This window comes from Sciurus vulgaris (genome assembly GCF_902686455.1).
Source record: "Sciurus vulgaris genome assembly, chromosome: 12".
Taxonomy (NCBI): Eukaryota; Metazoa; Chordata; class Mammalia; order Rodentia; family Sciuridae; genus Sciurus; species Sciurus vulgaris.
The window spans coordinates 18,716,615-18,736,390 of NC_136473.1; the positions used below are offsets into that span (position 1 = coordinate 18,716,615).

Sequence of the window (19,776 nt, forward strand, 5' to 3'; positions counted from 1 at the left end):
TGGATTTTGAAATCTTTACATTCTTTTCTGTAGCCCAAACCCAAAATCCATCTTTGTTGAATGGAGCAAACAAATGAAATGGAATGTGAAATGAAACTGCCAGTCCCAGAACTTTGTGTTCATACTCCTCCCTCTCGTTGGTATGCCCTTCTCTGGGCATACCCAGTTTACCTAACTCCTCATCCTTCATCCCGTCTAGTGTCCCTTCCGCCCACTTACGCTGGATGTCACTTTTCTATCTATGCCCACATCATAACATTTGTCACAGTGTGCATTGAGTTCAGTTTGCAACCAGACTGGGAACAGGGCACTGTACTTATTAGTCTTTGTAATCTAGCAGAGCGTTTCACGGGAATATTGGTTGAATGGGAGTGAGGAAGGAAGATATCTTGGGTTTGTAGATACAGTGTTCTTAGTGTGAAATACAGTTACGTGACTGACTGGAATGATGGATTGCTGACTGGGGAAGAATGCAGACGGTGCTTTCCCCACTCCAGTTAACTTTGCTTTAACTGGCAAAGTTAAAGGTGAGTCAAATAAAATCTCAATAAACTCACAGATAGACCAAATGTAAATCTTAAATATCTCAAATATTTTTACACTGCTGTAATCATCCATGTTTAATTTTCGACTCCTGTTTTCTTACGGGTTCCCTCTTCCCTGTTCTTTCTTCCTCCATGTTTCTTGTAGGGGGGTGGGGGGTGAGAATGGGTATATTTGATTTTCCAGTTCCCCAAGTGTCCTTTACATTTTGCATCTCTTGTTTAATCCTTTCTGTAAGAGAATCTAGACTGTCGTGTTCTGAGGCTTCCAGCAGAGGTGTGATGGGTAAATACTTATGGAGGGAGACTAACGCTGGGCAGCATATTTCCCCCGCCCTGGTCCCAGTCCCGGGCGGCCTTGGCCCGGGGTTAGCCCCGAAGTTCCGCCCCAGTTCGGGGCGCGGCTTCGCAGTTAGTGCCGCTGCCCCGGATTGGCTCAGAGGGGCCAGCCCCCTAACCAATGCGGTGCGGGGGCGGTGTCCTGGGGCGGGGCTCCAATCGTTCGCGTGGCTCGCCCCTGGCTGCCCCAGCGCAGTAGGGACCCTCTTCCTCTTCTGGACGGCTATTGCCCCTTGTCCTCCCAACGCAGTTTCTGGGCCAGGAATGCGCATGGCTTCGGCCACTGTGACAGCAGCAAGAAGGATTCTCAGTCGGACTCGCCCACTCCTCCTCCGGCGTGGCTACCAGACGGAGAGGGGTGTCTATGGATATTGGCCCAGGAAGATCGTCAGCCAGGCGCCCAGGGACGACCAGGCACGCCCCCCAGGTCGAGGATGCCCCCGGGAATTGGGACACAAGGGACCTCCCGGCCTGATTTGTGGCGGGGTGCATTTGGAGGGGGCTTCAGGGGCCAGGAGACCGGCCGTCGGTCTGTGTACAGCCCAGGGGGAAGTGGGCTTGGGTGTTGAGTTTCGGGTCACCCCACCCCTACCCCATTTAGCCTCCTTAGCTGGGGGTCCTTAAGGTCAGTGTCTCGGTGTTGGTTCCACGCACCCAGTCTTTCCTAGTTCAGACCTGGTTTTGGTAGGGCTTATCCTCACTATCCCTGGCTTATTAACATGTGGGACCCTCCTTTGTGGAGGCGGGTCTGTGAAAAAAGAAACTTTGTAAAGTGCCCCAGCTCTGGGGTTGACCCAAGGCTAAGGTATACTTGAGGATGAGCAGGGTACAAGTCTATGCTACTTGGGGGAAGACAATTCATTAGATGGTTTCAGATGACAGTGGTACTTATTGTTTGTCGCCAATCTAACTGGCTTTTAATGGTACTGGGGCTACTGAGCCACATCCCTAGCCCTATTTTGTATTTTATTTAGAGACGGGGTCTCAGTGAGTTGCTTAGTTCCTCGCTTTTGCTGAGGCTGTCTTTGAACTCGTGATCCTCCTGTTTCAGCCTCTGGAGCCGCTGGGTCTACATGCATGTGCCACCGCGCACGACCAGGCCTTTCACTTCAATTTCAGAGTTCAGAACTGCTGAACTTAGAACCATGTCATTGATGTGTGTTTTGTTTTTTGTTTTGCTTTGTTTTTCCCTTTCTTTTTGGGGGAGAGGTCGGTGGTGCTGGGAATAGAACCACGCATGTGAGGCAAGCACTGAGCCACATCCGAAAAACTCCTTATGGGTTTTAATGGATTAGTGGGTGTGACTATCAGTTTTTGGAATCTCTATTCCATGCTATGCAAGAGACTAATTTTGAGCATTTGGTTTATGCTTTAAAGTTGTTTTATCTTTATTCAGCTTCAGAGTAGAGGAATGCAAATGGGTTATTTGAGGAAACATTTGGCATCTTTTATACGAATTTGAGATTGATGTTTAAGATGTTATCTTGTAAGCACCTGACTTTTGGATCTTCATCACACAATGAAACTTAAGTATTTTGCTCTTCATCTATCTTCACCTTAGGGGGCATTTAAAATAAATCTCAATTCTTAAGTGCAATGGGGTTTCCTTAGGATGACTTTATGGGGTTTCCTTAGGATGACTTTTCAGTCATCTAGATTGTTTTTTTTTTTTTTTTTTTTTTTTCCTTTTTGTGGTACTGGAGATTGAACCCAGGGGCACTCTACCACAGAGCTACACATTCCTGGTGCCTTTTATTTAAAGACTGTCTTGCTAAATTGCAGAGACTTTGGACTTGTGGTCCTCCTGCCTCAGCCTCTCCAGTAGCTGGGATTATAGGCATGTTTGACTGAACCTGACTGGATTATTAATCTCTTGATTTAGATGAGACTATAGGTATTTTATTTCACTTTGCAAATTGAGTGTCTAGAATTTTTTTCTTTAATCCCCTATAATTTTATGTTAATTGTTCTTAAACTTAAATTTGCATTAAAAGTGATTTAAATGTTTAAAGTGCCAGTTTTCAGCCTTCACTCCTTCCTTCTCCCCCAGGTTCTAGTTCAGTAATCCAAAATAAGGTTCAGGAATATGATTTTTTTGTTGTTGTTCTTACTTATTGTGCTGCTGGGTGTCACACTAAGAGCCTCAGACTTGCTAGGCAAGGATTCTCCATTGAACTACACCCCCAGCCCAGGAATTTGTGTATTTTTTGCACGGAAGGTATTGGGGATTGAATTCAGGGACCCTTGACCATTGAGTCACATTTCCAGTCCTATATTTTTTTTATATTTTATTTAGAGACAAGGTCTTAATGAATTACTTAGCATCTCTCTTTTGTTGAGGCTGGCTTTGAATTCAAGATCCTCCTGCCTCAGCCTCCTGAGGGGCTGGGATTACAGGTGTACACCACTGTGCCCAGCCAGGAATTTGTTTTTATCATGCACCTTAGAGGATTCTCTGGCAGGAGGTCTATGGCCATCCTTAACCAACACTGTTCTAGTCACAGGGATGTATATGCAAGACAAGTTTGACAATACCTTCTTCATTTGAAGTCATGTTAGTATGTGCACTACATTGTGATCTCCTTTGAGGAATTTTCTTCATGACAGTGATTTCTGTTTGATTCCTATAAACAGCCTGGCAGCTGAGAATTAAGCTTGCCTTGGAGAAACCCAGGTCAATGGTTCTCATTTGGAAGACGATCGGAATCATTTTGGGAACTTTGGGCTGGTGTGGTTTGAAAAATATTGTTTTTATGTGTAACCCTCTCCTTCCATCATCACCAGATTGCTTCCTATGCCCTCTCTAGTGGAGAACTTGCCCTCTTGTGACATGTTTGGTGAAATCTGAAAGTTCAGTACTGAGTTAGAATTGCTTGCAGGTCAGGGGTATCATCATATTTGGTACTGGGAGGGAAGAGTAAAATCAATCCTGGAAATAATTGTTTGTGGTACAGTTGTAGGATTTGGCTTAAAGTTTGTTTTGCTAAGGGTAATAACTTTATTTTCATTTTCTTTATTTAAAAAAAATACTTAGAATAAAACGTTTAAAAAGGGAGCAACTTTTCAAAATTACCGCTACTTAGATCTATGACAGATTTTATTCTTTCTGTTTCAGAAAGTCATTTTGTCAGAATTCTTTTTGTAGCTGGACTCGGTGGTGCACTCCTGTAATCCCAGCAACTCCAGAGGCTGAGACAGGAGGATCACAAGTTCAAAGCCAGTCTCAGCAAAAGCAAGGCGCTAAGCAACTCTAAATAAAATACAAAATAGGGCTGGGGATGTGGCTCAGTGGCCATGTGCCCCTGAGTTCAATTCCTGGTACCCATCCCCCCCCACCAAAAAAAAAAATTCTTTTTATGAATTATCATTCGCTAATAGGCTGTGTGGAAGAAAGGGGAGAGGAGAGTTGCATATATGACTTCCAATAACGCTCCACTAACCAAAACTTAGTTGCTATCTATACATATCTGTAAGGAACACTGGAAAGCATGGTCTTTATTCAGGGTGGTCATGTACCAGCTAAGAATTACCTTAAGAGAAGAAGAAAATAGATATGGAAAAACTGCTAAGAATGGCCACACACCCCACCCCTTTGGCCACTTAAATATTCTAAGTGTTTCTTTCTGTATATGCACATATTCATCTCCTTTCTCCTCTAATCTCCTCTTAATGGCCTTGCTCAAGGTGATTATCTCTGGAGAATGTGAGGTCTTTTCTGTGGCTACTCAGGGTCTAGAATGTTATGAACTACCACCCAATCCATAGATACATTTTTTTAAAATTTTAATTTATTTTTATTGTAAACAAATGGGATACATGTTGCTTCTGTTTGTACGTGGAGTAACAGCATACCATTTGCATAATCATACATTTACATAGGGTATTGATGTTTGATTCATTCTGTTATTTTTCCCTTCCCCCCACCCCTCCCACCCCTCTTTTCCCTCTATACAGTCCCTCCTTCCTCCATTCTTGCCCCCCTCCCACCCCCCATTTTGTGTCATCATCCGCTTATCAGCAAGATCATTCATCCTTTGGTTTTTTGAGAGTGGCTTATCTCACTTAGCATGATTTTTTCCAATTTCATCCATTTGCCTGCAAATGCCATAATTTTATTATTCTTTATAGCTGAGTAATATTCCATTGTATATATATATATATATATATATATATATATATATATATATATACACCACGGTTTCTTTATCCATTCATCAATTGAAGGACATCTAGGTTGGTTCCACAGTCTGGCTATTGTGAATTGAGCAGCTATGAACATTGATGTGGCTGTATCTCTGTAGTATGCTGATTTTAAGTCCTTTGGGTATAGGCCGAGGAGTGGGATAGCTGGGTCAAATGGTAGGTCCATTCCAAGTTTTCTAAGGAATCTCCACACCGCTTTCCAGAGTGGCTGCACATAGATACATATTTATTATACAAAAAAGAAAGGACTCTTAGGCGTATTAAAAGAGTTTGAGGAATCTGCGGCAGTCAATGGTCAAGCCAATTACCAAATCCTGTTGGGGGGGATGATAAGAGCTGCTTCACGTGGTCCTGTGTTAAGTTCACTAGTTTATTTGGCTCCGTCCATTCCCCAGTTTGGCCTTATGGGCTCTTCCTTATTCATAACTTCTGTGTCTAAATCGGAAGTAGGCACTGGAGACCATGGGCTCCTTCAGAGCTGCGCACATTCCACAGCCTATTTTGTTTCTGATAAAATTTGGAGTTTGAGAGTTACCTTGGAAGGTCATCAATTGCAGGAGTGTGTGTGTGTGTGTGTTTGTGTGTGTGTGGGGGGGTGTGTTCAGTTCAGAGTTGAGGTTTCTTTGGCAGTACAACTTCCTTATAGACTTCCTAAGCCTTTAGTCTTTGTTTCTGGTCATTCTGTGAGCCAGCTGCCACAGTCGAAGATCTTGTCTAGACAGTTGTTAAACCTAAAAAGTCTAGTCATTTGTTTTCTGTTTCTGTGCCCTAAATTCAATAGCACTCTCTAAATATTACCTTGTGACCATCCGAATACTAGGCTGTAGGGTGTCAAGGAAGTACCCTTTATTTTTCTGTAAAGACAAGCTAGCTCCCATTGTCTACAAAAGAATGTTACTAGAAAGTTCTACACTTGAAGAAGGGCTGAGTCTATTAAGAAAGCCTCTCCAGAACCACGTCTTCTGCTTTTACTTATAATATTTTCTAAGTTGGAGTCTGAACTCATGACCTTGCACATGCCAGGCAAGCAATCTCCCATGCTACACTCCCAGCCTGAGAACCAATTCTCCTAAGTTCTATGGTCTCAACATTGCCACGCTGTGCACTGTAGCCCTGACTTCAGAGTCCCATCCCTTCTGTTAGCAGAACTGAATTTCCCTCCATTTCTGATTAAGTGGCTCCAACTTGACCTCATCTGTCTTACTAAGAAATAGAAATGGGCTTCTATATATACAATTTATTTGTGATATTTAATGCATTTGAATTTTCTATGTTTAACCATAACAGTGGAGGAGCTCTTTATATACTGGGCAGTATACTATTATTATGCTCTTTGCTGATGGATTTTCTCCTAAATTCTGTATAAGTGTGTGCTTATGGTTAATTCTTTTAATTGGAATAGGAGACTGATCACTGGGGTGAAGAGTAGGTAGGGGGATGGCATATGCCTATAACCTCAGGGACTCGGGAGGCTAAGGCAGAAGGATAGTAAGTTCAAGGCCAGCCTCATCAATTCAGGGAGAACCTATCTCTAAATAAAAAAATAGCAAGGGCTGGGGATATAACTCAGAGCCAAAGCACTGCTGGGTTCAATCCCCAGTTCAAAAATATTAAAAAGGAGGCTGCTGAGGCCAGCGACATGGTTTGAGTGACTTTAGTGTTTTTTATAATGCCTGTCAGTTGTCAGGAAAGACACCATCTTAGTTGAGAGGAATGATTGAGTTAGTGTGATGGATCATGCATGAAATCTTTTGGTACTGGCAAAGTAAATTAAAGGACAAACCCTACTGGACATGGACACATCCAGAGTGACACAATGAAGTAGAAGGAGGATAGCCGAGATTAGGGAGCTTCCCTACTTTTCTTTGCCCTTCCTTAGTCTTTTTTCTTCATGTTTATTTGGCTAAGATCAGTGCCTGTCTAGGATGACCACATCATTCACTAAGACTTCCCTTTTCCTTTAAAAAATACTAAGTTTGGCTAAGCACAGTGGCGCACATCTGTAATCCCAGCAGCTTGGGAAGCTGAGGCAGGAGGATCACAAGTTCAAAGCCAGCCTCAGCAAAAGCAAGGCACTAAGCAAGTCAGTAAGACCCTGTCTCTAAATAAAATACAAAAAATAGGGCTGGGGATGTGGCTCAGTGGTCGAGTGCCCCTGAGTAACCCCTCAAATAATAAAAAAAAAAGTAAATAAATACTGAGTTTACCTTTAGTAAACTTTTGGATGGCAGGAATTTCAGTAGTTAAAATTTGACTCATGACGAACATTCTTTAAAACTGGCTATTGGTAATAGCTCGTACTTCAGCCTTTAAAAACCTCAGTTTCTAGGTAAACTTGAACTACTTATCTACCTTTAAAATTTTGGTGATGAGAATTAAACCCAGGGTCTTGTGCATTAAACTTTGAATTTGTTTATCAAAAATTCAACTTATATTAGAGGTGGGTTTAGGAGTGTTGATTCACTGGCAAAGATTTCATCATGAAGGGTTTGGGACCTCCGTTATTTTTAAAAATGGCAGAATTTAGAGGCCATCAGAAGATGAGAGCCATCAGATTCCCAGCTATTTAGAGATTACTGACTTTGAGCTTGGTAGTTGAAGTGAGGTTGTAGGGATGTTACATTTTGGAAGTAACAGGAACTTTTATTGGAGTCACAGGGGAAAGTTTGAAGAAAATTTAAATTTTCCAAAATAAGGAAAATTTAAGAACACAGATGCAGACTGAGAAAATCTAAAGATATTAGTTCTCATACTTTAAAAAAAAAAGTTTTAATTAGGGACTGGGGTTGTGGCTCAGTGGTAGATCACTTGCCTCGCACTCATGAGGCACTGGGTTCAAACCTCAACACCACATTAAAAAATACAGATATCATGTCCATCTACAAATAAAAATATTTTTTAAAAAAAGTCTCAATGACATCTATTTTTCTCATGCCTTTAACTCTAAGATCAGAACCTCCCTTTTAAACTTTTTTTTTTTTTTTTAATGGACAAAACACTTGAATGAAGTCAAACACATTGGAGTTCAAATTCCAGCTTCTTTATTACCTATGTCACCTTTTGTAAGTCACTTAGCCTCTTTGGGCCTCTGTTTACCTTTATGAGGACAAGGGCAACTATTTCAGAGTCATTGCAATGATTAAGTAAAATAATGTGTATAAAAAAAATCCAGCCAAGTGGGTAGCAAAAGTTCATATTCAGAAAGGTGTTGGGGCTGCCCATCTGTAATCAACTGGGGAGGCTGAGAAAGGAGGATCACAAGCTCAAGGCCAGCCTGGGCAACAATAAGACCTTTTCTCAAAAATTTTTAAAAATAGGCTGGGGATGTATCTAAGTGTTAAGAGTGCCCCTGAATTTAGTCCCCAATACCACACACACCCAATTAGTACTTAAATGGTCACTATAAGTTACTAACAATTTATGACCCTTACTTATGTATCTTACAGATTTTTTAAGAAAGCATTAGAAAAGAAGCTGAAAGAACCAGAGCAAACTTTCTACTTCAAGTTTGTTTTGGAATTAAAACATTTGCTGAAATAAATTTACTTTATAAAGCCGTATTTTTTGATGTGAGAAGGGGAGGTGTGATATAAAATGGTGTGGGTTTACTGTTCAGAATATAGTATTCTGGTTCAAAGTTGTTTGACTTTTAATGTGGTTACATATGAAATTCCTTAGGTGAAGTTGGGGGCAGTCAGCTCATCTTAATAGAGTTCAATGAGACACCAGTTACCAAATTACCATTCTTGGAAGTCTTTAAAGTGTTTATGGATATTCAGCTTCCACTTGCTTTACTATACTCTCCTTGCATGAAAATGGAACTGTGAATATGGTCTAGATTGTTTTTGGGGGAGCTGTTTATGACCAGCTGATGAAAAAGATCTACATTGACTTATTTATTTATTTGATGTAACTGGGGATTGAACCCAGGGCCTCTTGCTTGCTAGACAAGCACTCTGCCACTGAGATCTATCCCTAGTCCTTTCTTTAACTTTTTACTTTGAGAGAGGGTCTCACTAAGTTATCCAGGGTGGCCTGGAACTCTGATCCTCCCACCTTGGCATCCTGAGTAGCTGGAATTTCAGGCAGCCACAGTGTCTGACTACCTGGAGTTTTAAATTAAGTAGTAACTTTAGTTTAAATTACCTGACAGTGTGCTTCATGGTGGCTAATATGAGTATTTTGCTTCCTGAAAACAGAACAATATTCTGTGTCTCCTAACACCATGTTTGCTTAATGCAGAGAATAAAGTAATCGATATATAGATAGATAATACTACCATAATTTAATTTTTTAAAATTAATTATTTTTTTTAATTAGCTAAGTTCACTTTGTTCACAAACTGCACAAACCAACTCTGACTATCTTAAACAAAGATGGACTTATTTGAAAAATACAAGCATATCTTCTGCAACCGAAAGACGTGGAGGAGCAACTAAGACTCAGGAAGGGAGTCGTTCAGAGCTAACTCTGGGAATGTTGACATAATATAGGTCCACAGAACTGCTATATTGGTGCAAGCATCTCCTGTACATATTCAATACATCCCTGTTCTTTCCTTACTACACCTGCTATAAGCAAAGAGACTTTGACAGTGCATAGAAACCAAACCCAGGGGCATACATTGTTCTAAAATCATCGCATGTCAGTACTTGTACTTAAGATAGACACTTGGAATTTTGAAAGATGGTAGCAGTTTTCTTTGGGTTCTGAAAATAAAAACATCAATTTTAAAATATTCAAACCAATGTATGCCTTCCATTGATCTGTTGATCTTTAGGGTTTGTGTTCTGTATATGTAAGAATACTTCGACTGAAGTTTAATTGAGTGTGGGCATGAAGGAGTTCTTCAAAATTTAGAAGGACTTGTGTATAGAAAAAAGAAAGAAAAATGGCTTTGTCCTCAATTTAAAGATAGAGTTAGATTCATCAAAAGTTACCTCCGTTTAGGAAAAGGGCAATCATGCATCTATTGCTTTATGATAGGATTTTTCCTCCGTTATGTAAGTGACAAAATAATTTATGTCCTTTCCTAATCTACAGTTTTATAAAATAACCATGTACCTGGGATCTTAAAGAAATAAGAAAATATAGCCATGCATGGTGGTGAAGGCCTGTAATTCCAGCTACTCAGGAGATGGAAGCAGAAGGATCACAAATTTGAGGCCAAACTGGGCAATTTAGTGAAAGCCTGTATAAAAAAGAAAAAAAAAGGAAAAAGAAAAAAGAAAAAAAAAAAAAAGGGAAAGGAAAAGTTAAAAAAAGGAAATAAGGAGCTATAACATTGATTTTATAATTTGACCTATCTCTTTTTTTTATGTAAGAAATAAGGTGTAAAAATATCTCAAACAACTAGGAGAAAAAGAGGACTCTATCTGTAATCTCAGCAATGTAATAGTTATTTTTAATTCCGTGTGTTCCTTTCTAATAGTTATGCATGTGTATAGTTGTTTTTATACATGTGTTCTCAGAGTTAAAGTCCCCCAAACTCTATCATGAGATAAATAAGGAAATAAGCATGTTTATCTGGATTCTGATAGTCTTTAATCCTGAAAGATGCTGGCACATGTGGTGGGTAGGAGCAATGTGTCTAAGACTTCAACATCATCTTTGAAAGTTTGTGGGCACCTCCTTACCAGTTTGTTTTGTTCTCTCCTGATTTAGTTGATCATGGCCTTGCCAGGTTGGTGACAGTATATTGTGAGCATGGTCATAAAGCTGCCCAAATCAACCCCCTCTTCACTGGACAATCCCTGCTGGACACTGTGCCTGAAATCCAAGCCCTGATGCAGACCCTGCAGGGGCCCTTCAATACTGCAGGTAAGATGATCCCTCTGGAGGGAAAAAAGAGCTACCCACAAGAAGTACAGCTCTTCACTCTGTTCTTGTTTTTTGGGGGGGGATTGAACTCAGGGGCACTCAACCACTGAGCCACATTCCCAACCTTATTTTGTATTTTATTTAAAGACAGGGTCTCACTGAGTTTCTTAGTGTCTTACTTTTGCTGAGGCTGGCTTTGAACTCGAGATCGTCCTGACTCAGCCTCCTGAGCTGAGGCGTGCTCCACTCTGCAGGAGTGGAGAAACTTTCACCCTGTTTTCTTTCCCAACCAGGGACTTAAAAAGGCCGGGGAGGGATCTGGAGCACAATCATGATCTTGGTGTCCTACCTCATGTTATTTTCTAAGATCTTTTTGAGGTGCTGAGGATGGAAGTCTAAGCCTCATGCATGCCAGACAAATGCTCCACCACTGAGCTACATCCCCAGCCACATTTTATTTATTTAAAGTTAGTAAGTGTAACCATTAATCTATTTCCAGAACATTTACATCATCTCAAAAGGAAACCTCATATCTATTAAAGAGTCACCCTCCATTCTACCATCTCCCTCCCCAATCCCTGGCAACCATTAATCTACTTTCTGTCTCTTATATCTGCATTTCATATAAGTGAAATCATAAACCGTGTGACCCTTGTGTCTGACTTCTTCTGCTTTACTTAATGTTTCAAGGTTCATCATGTTGTAGCACAAATCAGTACTTTAATTTTTTGATCGGCTGATGGACATTCCATTTTGTGACTATACCACATTTTGTGTATTCTTTCATCTTCTGATGGACTTTGGGGTTCTCACCTCATTTCATCTTTACAACTACTCTGAGGTACCTTGATTATCCCCATTTTATGGACTAAAAAATGAGGCAGAGGGCTGGGGTTGTGGCTCAGTGGTAGAGCACTTTCCTAGCACATGTGAAGTGCTGGGTTTGATCCCCAGCACCACATAAAAAAAACTAAATAAACAAAATAAAGGCATTATGTCCATCTATGACTAAAAGTATTTTTTTTTAAAGTGAGACAGAAGTTATGCAACATCAAAGCAATTTTTAGGTTAAATGATCAATATCAAAGATCTAAAGTTTATTCTAAGAAACCATTAGCAACATAAAATAAATACTGGTTTATTAAATCATTGTTGTGGGATTAAGCAAGGGACTGATAACTGATGTGGTGATAAGCTAATGCCATGTGCAAACTTCCCCTTTCTTTGACGGACATACAAGGACACCACATCAGTTTCCTTTTACCTTAAAATGTTGCTTTGCTATTTTTATTATTATTATTATTATTATTATAAAAATAATATTATTATAAAATAATAAATTAATATTAATATTATTTTAAAAATAATATTATAAAAATAATATTTATTATTATTTTTACCTTTTACCTTAAAATGATGCTTTGCTATTTTTATTATTATTATTTTTTTATTATTATAAAAATAATATTATTATAAAATAATAAATTAATATTAATATTATTATAAAAATAATATTATAAAAGTAATATTATTTATTATTATTTTTACCTTTTACCTTAAAATGATGCTTTGCTATTTTTATTATTATAAAAATAATATTATAAAATAATAAATTAATATTAATATTATTATAAAAATAATATTATAAAAATAATATTATTTATTATTATTTTTACCTTTTACCTTAAAATGATGCTTTGCTATTTTTATTATTATAAAAATAATATTATAAAATAATAAATTAATATTAATATTATTATAAAAATAATATTATTTATTATTATTTATTAATATTATTATTATTTATTTATTAATATTATTCTATGCTTAACTTCACATCAAGACCAATTGTTCAGTAACAGATATTGCTTTATAGATGTTATAAGATGAATGTTTTGTTAGATATTTCCGATAAAGACAGGGCATATGATTTGTAGCTATAAAGCAGATGAAAAGTAGGTTTCAAATTTATTATTATTAATAGTAATAGTAGTAGTACTAGTAGTGGTAGTAGTATTCTGGGGATTAACCCCCAGGCTTTGTACATGCTAGGCAAGGGCTTTACCACGGAGCTATGTTTTAAGTCCACAGATTTCAAATTTTAGTTTGAAATTACTGTGGAATCAAAATTTGGCATAAAGCAGCATGGTTTTATTCTTATGAAGAATGGTGTTTTTTTTTTTTTTTCCCTCTGTTAGTTTTGCCTTTAGAAAAATCTAAGTAGGAATAGGGATGCAGCCTGGTGGTAGAGCACTTGCCTAGCATATGTGAGGTCCTAGAATCAACTACGTAACACCACAAGGGGTGGGAAAAAAGAGAGAGGGAAAAGAAAAGGGAAAAAAGGGAAAAAAAAAGCTTTGATAATGACTTAAATTATTAATAATGATATTGAAGTAAGCGTGTTCCAGAACTAATTTACTGCATGGTTGATTTTTTTCTTGGAAATGATCCTTTTGATTCTATTTCATAGGACTGTTGAACATGGGGAAGGAAGAGGCCTCTCTTGAGGAAATATTAGCCTATCTCAACCAAATCTATTGTGGGCCAATTTCAATTGAAACTGCCCAACTTCAGAGCCAGGAGGAGAAAGACTGGTTCACCAGACGGTTTGAGGAGCTAAAAAAGGAGACATTTACCACAGAGGAGCGAAAACATCTGTCAAAATTAATGCTAGAGTCTCAGGTATAAAAAAAGCAGCTAATATCAATGGAAAAGGTCAGCTCATTTCCTACCAAGATAGCTAGCTACTGGAGAAAAGGGTTTAAAGTGTTAACACTCTGAACACACCCATAATTTGCCCCCATTGGTTCAACATAAGAGACAATATAACACATATCACTTTTATTCTAAGTAGAAAAAAAAAGTAGATCACCAGGCATTTGAACTGTTGCTTTTCTTCAAAGTACTTTTATGTATTTGTCTACTTATACCATAAAAGGTGATAAAAGTCTTAAGATATACTTTTCTTTTTTTATTATTTCTTTAATTTTTTTAAATTGTTCTATTTAGTTATACATAATAGCAAAATGCATTTTGATTCATTGTACACAAATGGAGTACAATTACTTTTCGTTTTGTTTCCTGAAGTGATCAAAAGACTGTGTATGGAAGAAGTTCTTCATATAAATTTATGGGACCAAATTTCTGCTATGACCTTGACAGAACTCAGGCATGTCAAAGTGACAAGCAGCCTCTTGCCAGTAGTTTAGATAGTTGCGTAGTGTGTGACTCGTATAAATAAATACTATAGAGCCTTCTGCTAAAGCCCAATGTACTGAAAGAGGCAGCGAGATCTAAGGCCTGGCCCCTAGTCTGGAGGGACACACATACGTAAAGGGTTCCTCTTGGGGTATGTTAATTCTACCACTCAGATTCTTCTCCTGCAGCCCTTACTGGGTCTAGGGTCCTTGGCAGAGCAGTCCTGGATTGTTAGGTCTTCCTAAGATATGTATTAAAGGGGTGCTGCTGCAGCCACTGGGAGAATGTGAGGTTGTTTTGCAGCACATGTAAACTTCCCTGCCTTTCATCTGAGCAGTGGCCATTTTTCTAATATGTCTGGTGTGATGTTCTGTAGGAATTTGACCACTTTTTGGCCACCAAGTTTGCCACAGTGAAACGATATGGAGGGGAAGGGGCCGAAAGCATGATGGGCTTTTTCCATGAGTTGCTGAAAATGTCAGCCTTCAGTGGGATAACCGATGTCATTATTGGGATGCCCCATAGAGGGAGGCTGAATTTATTGACAGGCCTTCTGCAGTTACCTCCAGAGGTAAGTTCCTTTCTTTGTTTCTCACCAACACTGTACAATGGATTGTAACAGACTAAAAATAATGTCAGGAATTTCCTGTAGAAAGCCAGCTATTTATATGAGCAGTTGGACCAGGAGCTAGCTTAATGAATGGATGGAAGTTAATGTTGACAGGCAGATAGATGCCAGGCATGGTGGCACACGCCTGTAATCCCAGCAGCTCTGGAGGCTGAGGCAGGAGGATTGCAGGTTCAAAGCCAGCCTCAGCAACTTAGCGAGATCCTGTATCTAAATAAAATACAAAAAAGTGCTGGAGATGTGGCTCAGTGCTTAATCACTCCTGGGTTCAATCCCAAGTACTAGAAAAAAAAAAAAATGTTGACAGGCAGAAGTGGTATTTGAGTTGATTTTCTGTGTATGGATTCTTTTCTTCTTTCTGGGAAGATATGTTAGTTTGTTTCTTCCAGGGTGATATAAATGGAGCTTAATTCTGTTCTTTGAGTGTGCTTTTCTCATTTAGTGCCAATTATTCAAATAAACACAAAGATCTATGCGATTTTATACCATTTTAGCTTATCAGAGGTCACAAATCCATGTATTGGCAGAATTTATAATTAATAGGTTGTACTAATATTATGGTGAGATTGCAATAAATCACTGAGTCGATCTTAAAGCAGAAGATGGAACCATCTTTATTCACTAGCCTGTAGACCCCCACCTGGTGGGATGAGAGCAGACTGCAAGTCTACATTTCCCGGCCCCCTCCAAGGGTTAGTGGACACCTTTTATACCATAAGTAAAGCATGTCAGTACATTAATCATAAGTGACTGTTGCTGTGATTCAAAATTACAAACAAACATCTTGAGATCTATAATCAAAGCAGAATAGGAAGGGGGTCAAAAACGACCCTAATTGAGTACAAGTTAAAGAATGGTTACCAATGTCTAGACACTCATTCTCTGATAGGACACATTGTCCAAGAAAAATGGAAACCAAAAAGAACAATTTTACATTGTATAAGAAGAACAGAAACATTTGCGTTTCTAAGCAAGATGTGCTAAGCAGGATCAGGGTAACAGAGGTGGGGTTTTCTCATGGGAGAAGCATTTCTTACGTGACAGGGAGTTTCAGGATAAAATGGATTCTGTTTGGTCATTGCTCTTATAGCCTGGCTCATAACACTGAAACTAACAACATATTATTTAAAGAGACCACACAATGGCTGGGGATGTAGCTCAGTGCTAGAGCACTTATCTAGCATGCACCAGGCCCTGGGTTCAATCCCAAGCCCTGTGCAAATGAGAGAGAGAGAGAGAGAGAGAGAGAGAGAGAGAGAGAGAGAGTGTGTAACCACCCAAGTCAGTGTTTTTGGTTTGCTGTGATTTCATCCCCTCTTAAGATGTTGGCACTTCATTTGATTCTGAAGCTCTCCAAATATTTCTGTGCCTGTCTTTAAATAATACATATTTATAATAACTAGAAAAGCATTTACATAACATCTTTAAATAATACATATTTATAATAACTAGAAAAGCATTTACATAACATTTTTATTGTATTATTTAAGCTAACCAACTTTCCTCTTGTGTACATTGTGATTTTTCTTTTATGTTTATTCATAATAGCTGATGTTCCGTAAAATGCAAGGTTTGAGTGAATTTCCAGAAAATTTCTCAGCCACTGGAGATGTGCTGTCTCACCTGACCTCCTCTGTGGACCTTGACTTTGGTGCCCACCGTCCCCTCCATGTGACGATGCTGCCTAACCCCTCACACCTTGAAGCTGTTAACCCAGTGGCTGTCGGGAAAACCCGTGGCAGACAGCAGTCTCGACAAGATGGGGACTACTCTCCAGATGGTTCTGCTCAGCCCGGTGACAAAGTCATTTGTTTACAGGTACCTGAATCTTTAGGAAGTGAGGTCAAAAGTTGGGAAAACCAGGGAAAAGGAATGTCTGGGTTGGTGGGTCTTACAGGAGATTACAGACATTCAATATGAAATTGAGATGACATTTTAGGTAAAGAAATTCTGGAGTTTTAAAAATGTATAGCAGATATGAAATCTAGTCTCAGGGCATCTGACTTTAGCCTGGGGCTTCCACTTGTCATGATATGACAAGAGCTCCTCCTCCTAAAAAGACTTATGTCACCCTTCTCTGAAAGTGTGGCCCTCTGAGAAATTACATATAACTGTATATGGAACAGGCCTATAAGAAAGTGGATTTACTTTGTTTGCTAGTTTGTTTTAAAACCTTTAGGCTGGGCTGGGACTATAGCTCAGTGGCAGCGCACTTGCTTAGCATGTGTGAGGTACTGGGTTTGATCCTCAGCACCACATAAAAATAAACTAATAAAATAAAGGCAATCTGTCCATCTACAACTACAAAAAATTTTTTTAAAAAACTTTAGGGCTGAGGGTGTAGCTCAGAGATAGAGCACTTGCCTAGAATGTGTGAGGCCCTGAGTTTGATCCGCAACACCTAGAAAATTAAAATAAATGCCTTTGGCTTTTAAGCCAAACAAAAATTATTGTGGCTGTTTCTTCACATATTCACTCCCCAAATTTTTGGTAGCCAACAAGTATCATTCAGAGATCTGGGATGTGGGTCTTGTTTTCTTCTATGAGCATTCATTTAAATATGAACCTTTAACTACTGGGAGATAATTAACCCTGAATATCAGTGATGGAGTCTTCAAACTCCACAGAAGTAGATACAAATATAACATAGAGCATTCTGCTCTGTATACAAACAGCTACGTTATCCTATTCATGTTAATTTTTCATGGGCCCAAAACTTGTTGCAAATAAATTGGGGGTAGACAGAATTAGATTTGATTATGATATAGTATTTCTAAGTAGAAATCTTCTAATCATTAGCCATATATTCTCTTCACCTTTCACTTGACTTAATTCATGATCTCTAGACTCCTCTAGTCATTCGCATTTACCTAGTGTACTGAGCAGATCTTGACTTCTGAAGTAATGGGTGACAATGACCATTTCTTTAAAATGATGTGACCTTGCCAGGCAAAATGGCTTACACCTCTAATCCCAACAGCTCAGGAGCCTGAGGCAGGAAGATAGCCAAGTTCCAGGCCAGCCTCAGCAACTGAGCAAGAACATGACTCAAAATTTTAAAAAATAAATGAATAAGTAAATAAATGAAAGGGCTGTGGGTGTGGCTCAGTGGTTCAATGGTACAAGGCCTGTGGGTTCAATCCCTAGTAGTGCAAAAAGAAAAAAAGATATAATACTAACTGCCTTCCTTTGTCTGCTTTGTTTTCCCCAATTTTTTTCCATGTTGTGTCCTCATGTCTTTCCTTGCTCATGTACACACTTCTGATTTATATGGGACTTCTAAATTTGGACCCTAGAAAACAATGGTGGGTGAGATTTCTAGTGCTACTTTTTTCTGTCTTCTGTTTTATCTTTGAGTTGAAACTGATGGAAATGAATTCTCAGTTGTGATCTGTGTGTTTCAGGATGACTCCTCACCCACTGACCATCCCTACCACTTGCATTTAGCTGACAAGCATTCCACTCACCCAGATTTTATGTCTAAAGACACTTGCTCCTCCAAAACTTTATCAGCACAGCACAGTGGTATCTTTAGGTTTACAAAGGAAAATAAAATCAGCAAATGATATATACATGCTTTTGCATAAAGAATCCAAAGAGTGCCAGGCACCATGATGCACGCCTGTAAACACAGTGACCTGGGAGACTGAGGCAGGAGGATCAAAAGTTCAGGACCAGCCTGGACATCTTACTTAGTGAAACCCTGTCTCAAAATAAAAAGGGCTGAGGATGTGTATCAGCGATTACCCACCATGTTTGAGGCCATGGGTTCAATCCTCGCCAGCACCAAAAGGAAAACATAAATCCTAGGATTATGATAAAATGATGCAAGTTGTCAATAGATGCCATCTCTTATTAGATTACCTGAATAATGCTGAACATTTCTGAAAAGGCACATAAGAGGCAAACATCTCTCTTCCTTGCTGTACTGATCTTTTCTACAACATTGTCCCACAAGATGTCATAGCAAGGAGGCCTAAGGGTGAGGAGGAGTACTCAGATATCAAAACTCTTGGTCTGTGTATACTGAGTATTGGACTTTATTTATGTAAAAAAGGTTTTTTTCTTCCTTGAGGATTGAACCCAAGGATGTTATACTTCTGAGCTACAACCCCAGACCTTTTTATTTTATTTTGAGACAGAATCTAAGTTGATGAGGCTGGCCTCAAAATTGGCAATCCTCCTACCTCAGCGTCCTGAGTATCTGGGATTATAGGTGTGCACCACCACACCCTGCTCAACTATTGGACTTTATAATGTACCATAGTGAAGAAAAGACACGAATGTTGGAATCAAGAACTCCTCAGTTCAAATCCTACCTTTGCACCTTCTAGCTTTGCATGTTTGCTTTAGTTACTCAGATTCAATGGTTACATTATGTTAGGGCATAGAGAATCATTTTATTTAGTTCAGGATTTGGACTGTTTATGATAATCACCTTTTAGCATGAAGTCCTTAGAGCCAGGCTACTTGGGAGTGACTTGGGAGGCGGGAGCAGGAGAATTGCAAGTTCAAGGCCAACCTCAGCGATTTAGCAAGGACCTAAGTGAGATTCTCTCTCAAAATCAGAAATAAAAAGGGCTAGGGATGTAGCTCAGTGGTAAAGCACTCCTGGACTCAATCCCAAGTGCGTGTGGGCACACACACACACACACACACACACACACACACACACACACAAAAGAAAGAAAGAAAAAGAAAGTTCTTAGAGCTTATATTTTCTTTTAAAATCTACTATTACTTTATTATTTGCTTTAGTGTAAAAAACAACCTCTCCCCCTCCCACCAAAACAAAACCTCCTTTCTCTCTTTTTTTTTTTTTTTGGGGGGGACAGGTACCAGGGACTGAACTCAGGGGCACTCAACCACTGAGCCACATCCCCAGCCTGTTTTTGTATTTTATTTAGAGACAGGGTCTCATGAGTTGCTTAGCGCCTCCTTTTGCTGAGTCTGGCTTTGAACTTGTGATCCTCTTACCTCAGCCCTCCTGAGCCACTGGGATTACAGACGTGCCGCCACTTCACTCTCATATACATGGTGACGCCC

At 39.2% G+C, this 19,776-nt stretch overlaps 1 protein-coding gene across 3 annotated transcripts in view; it reads left to right on the top strand.

Moving 5' to 3' along the window:
* The window catches only part of DHTKD1 (dehydrogenase E1 and transketolase domain containing 1), a 63,409-nt gene that overhangs the window by 14,257 nt on the left and 29,376 nt on the right, over positions 1–19,776 (top strand). For 2 of the 3 annotated variants that reach the window (XM_079106201.1, XM_079106202.1), the window contains exons 3-6: positions 10,749–10,904; positions 13,375–13,586; positions 14,479–14,673; positions 16,279–16,548. In XM_079106201.1, the coding sequence (XP_078962327.1) occupies positions 10,871–10,904; positions 13,375–13,586; positions 14,479–14,673; positions 16,279–16,548 (711 nt within the window). In that variant the 5' untranslated portion in view covers positions 10,749–10,870. Of the gene's footprint in view, positions 1–1,025; positions 1,309–10,748; positions 10,905–13,374; positions 13,587–14,478; positions 14,674–16,278; positions 16,549–19,776 lie in introns of those variants that run through there. The other variant, XM_079106200.1, reaches the window with a different exon arrangement.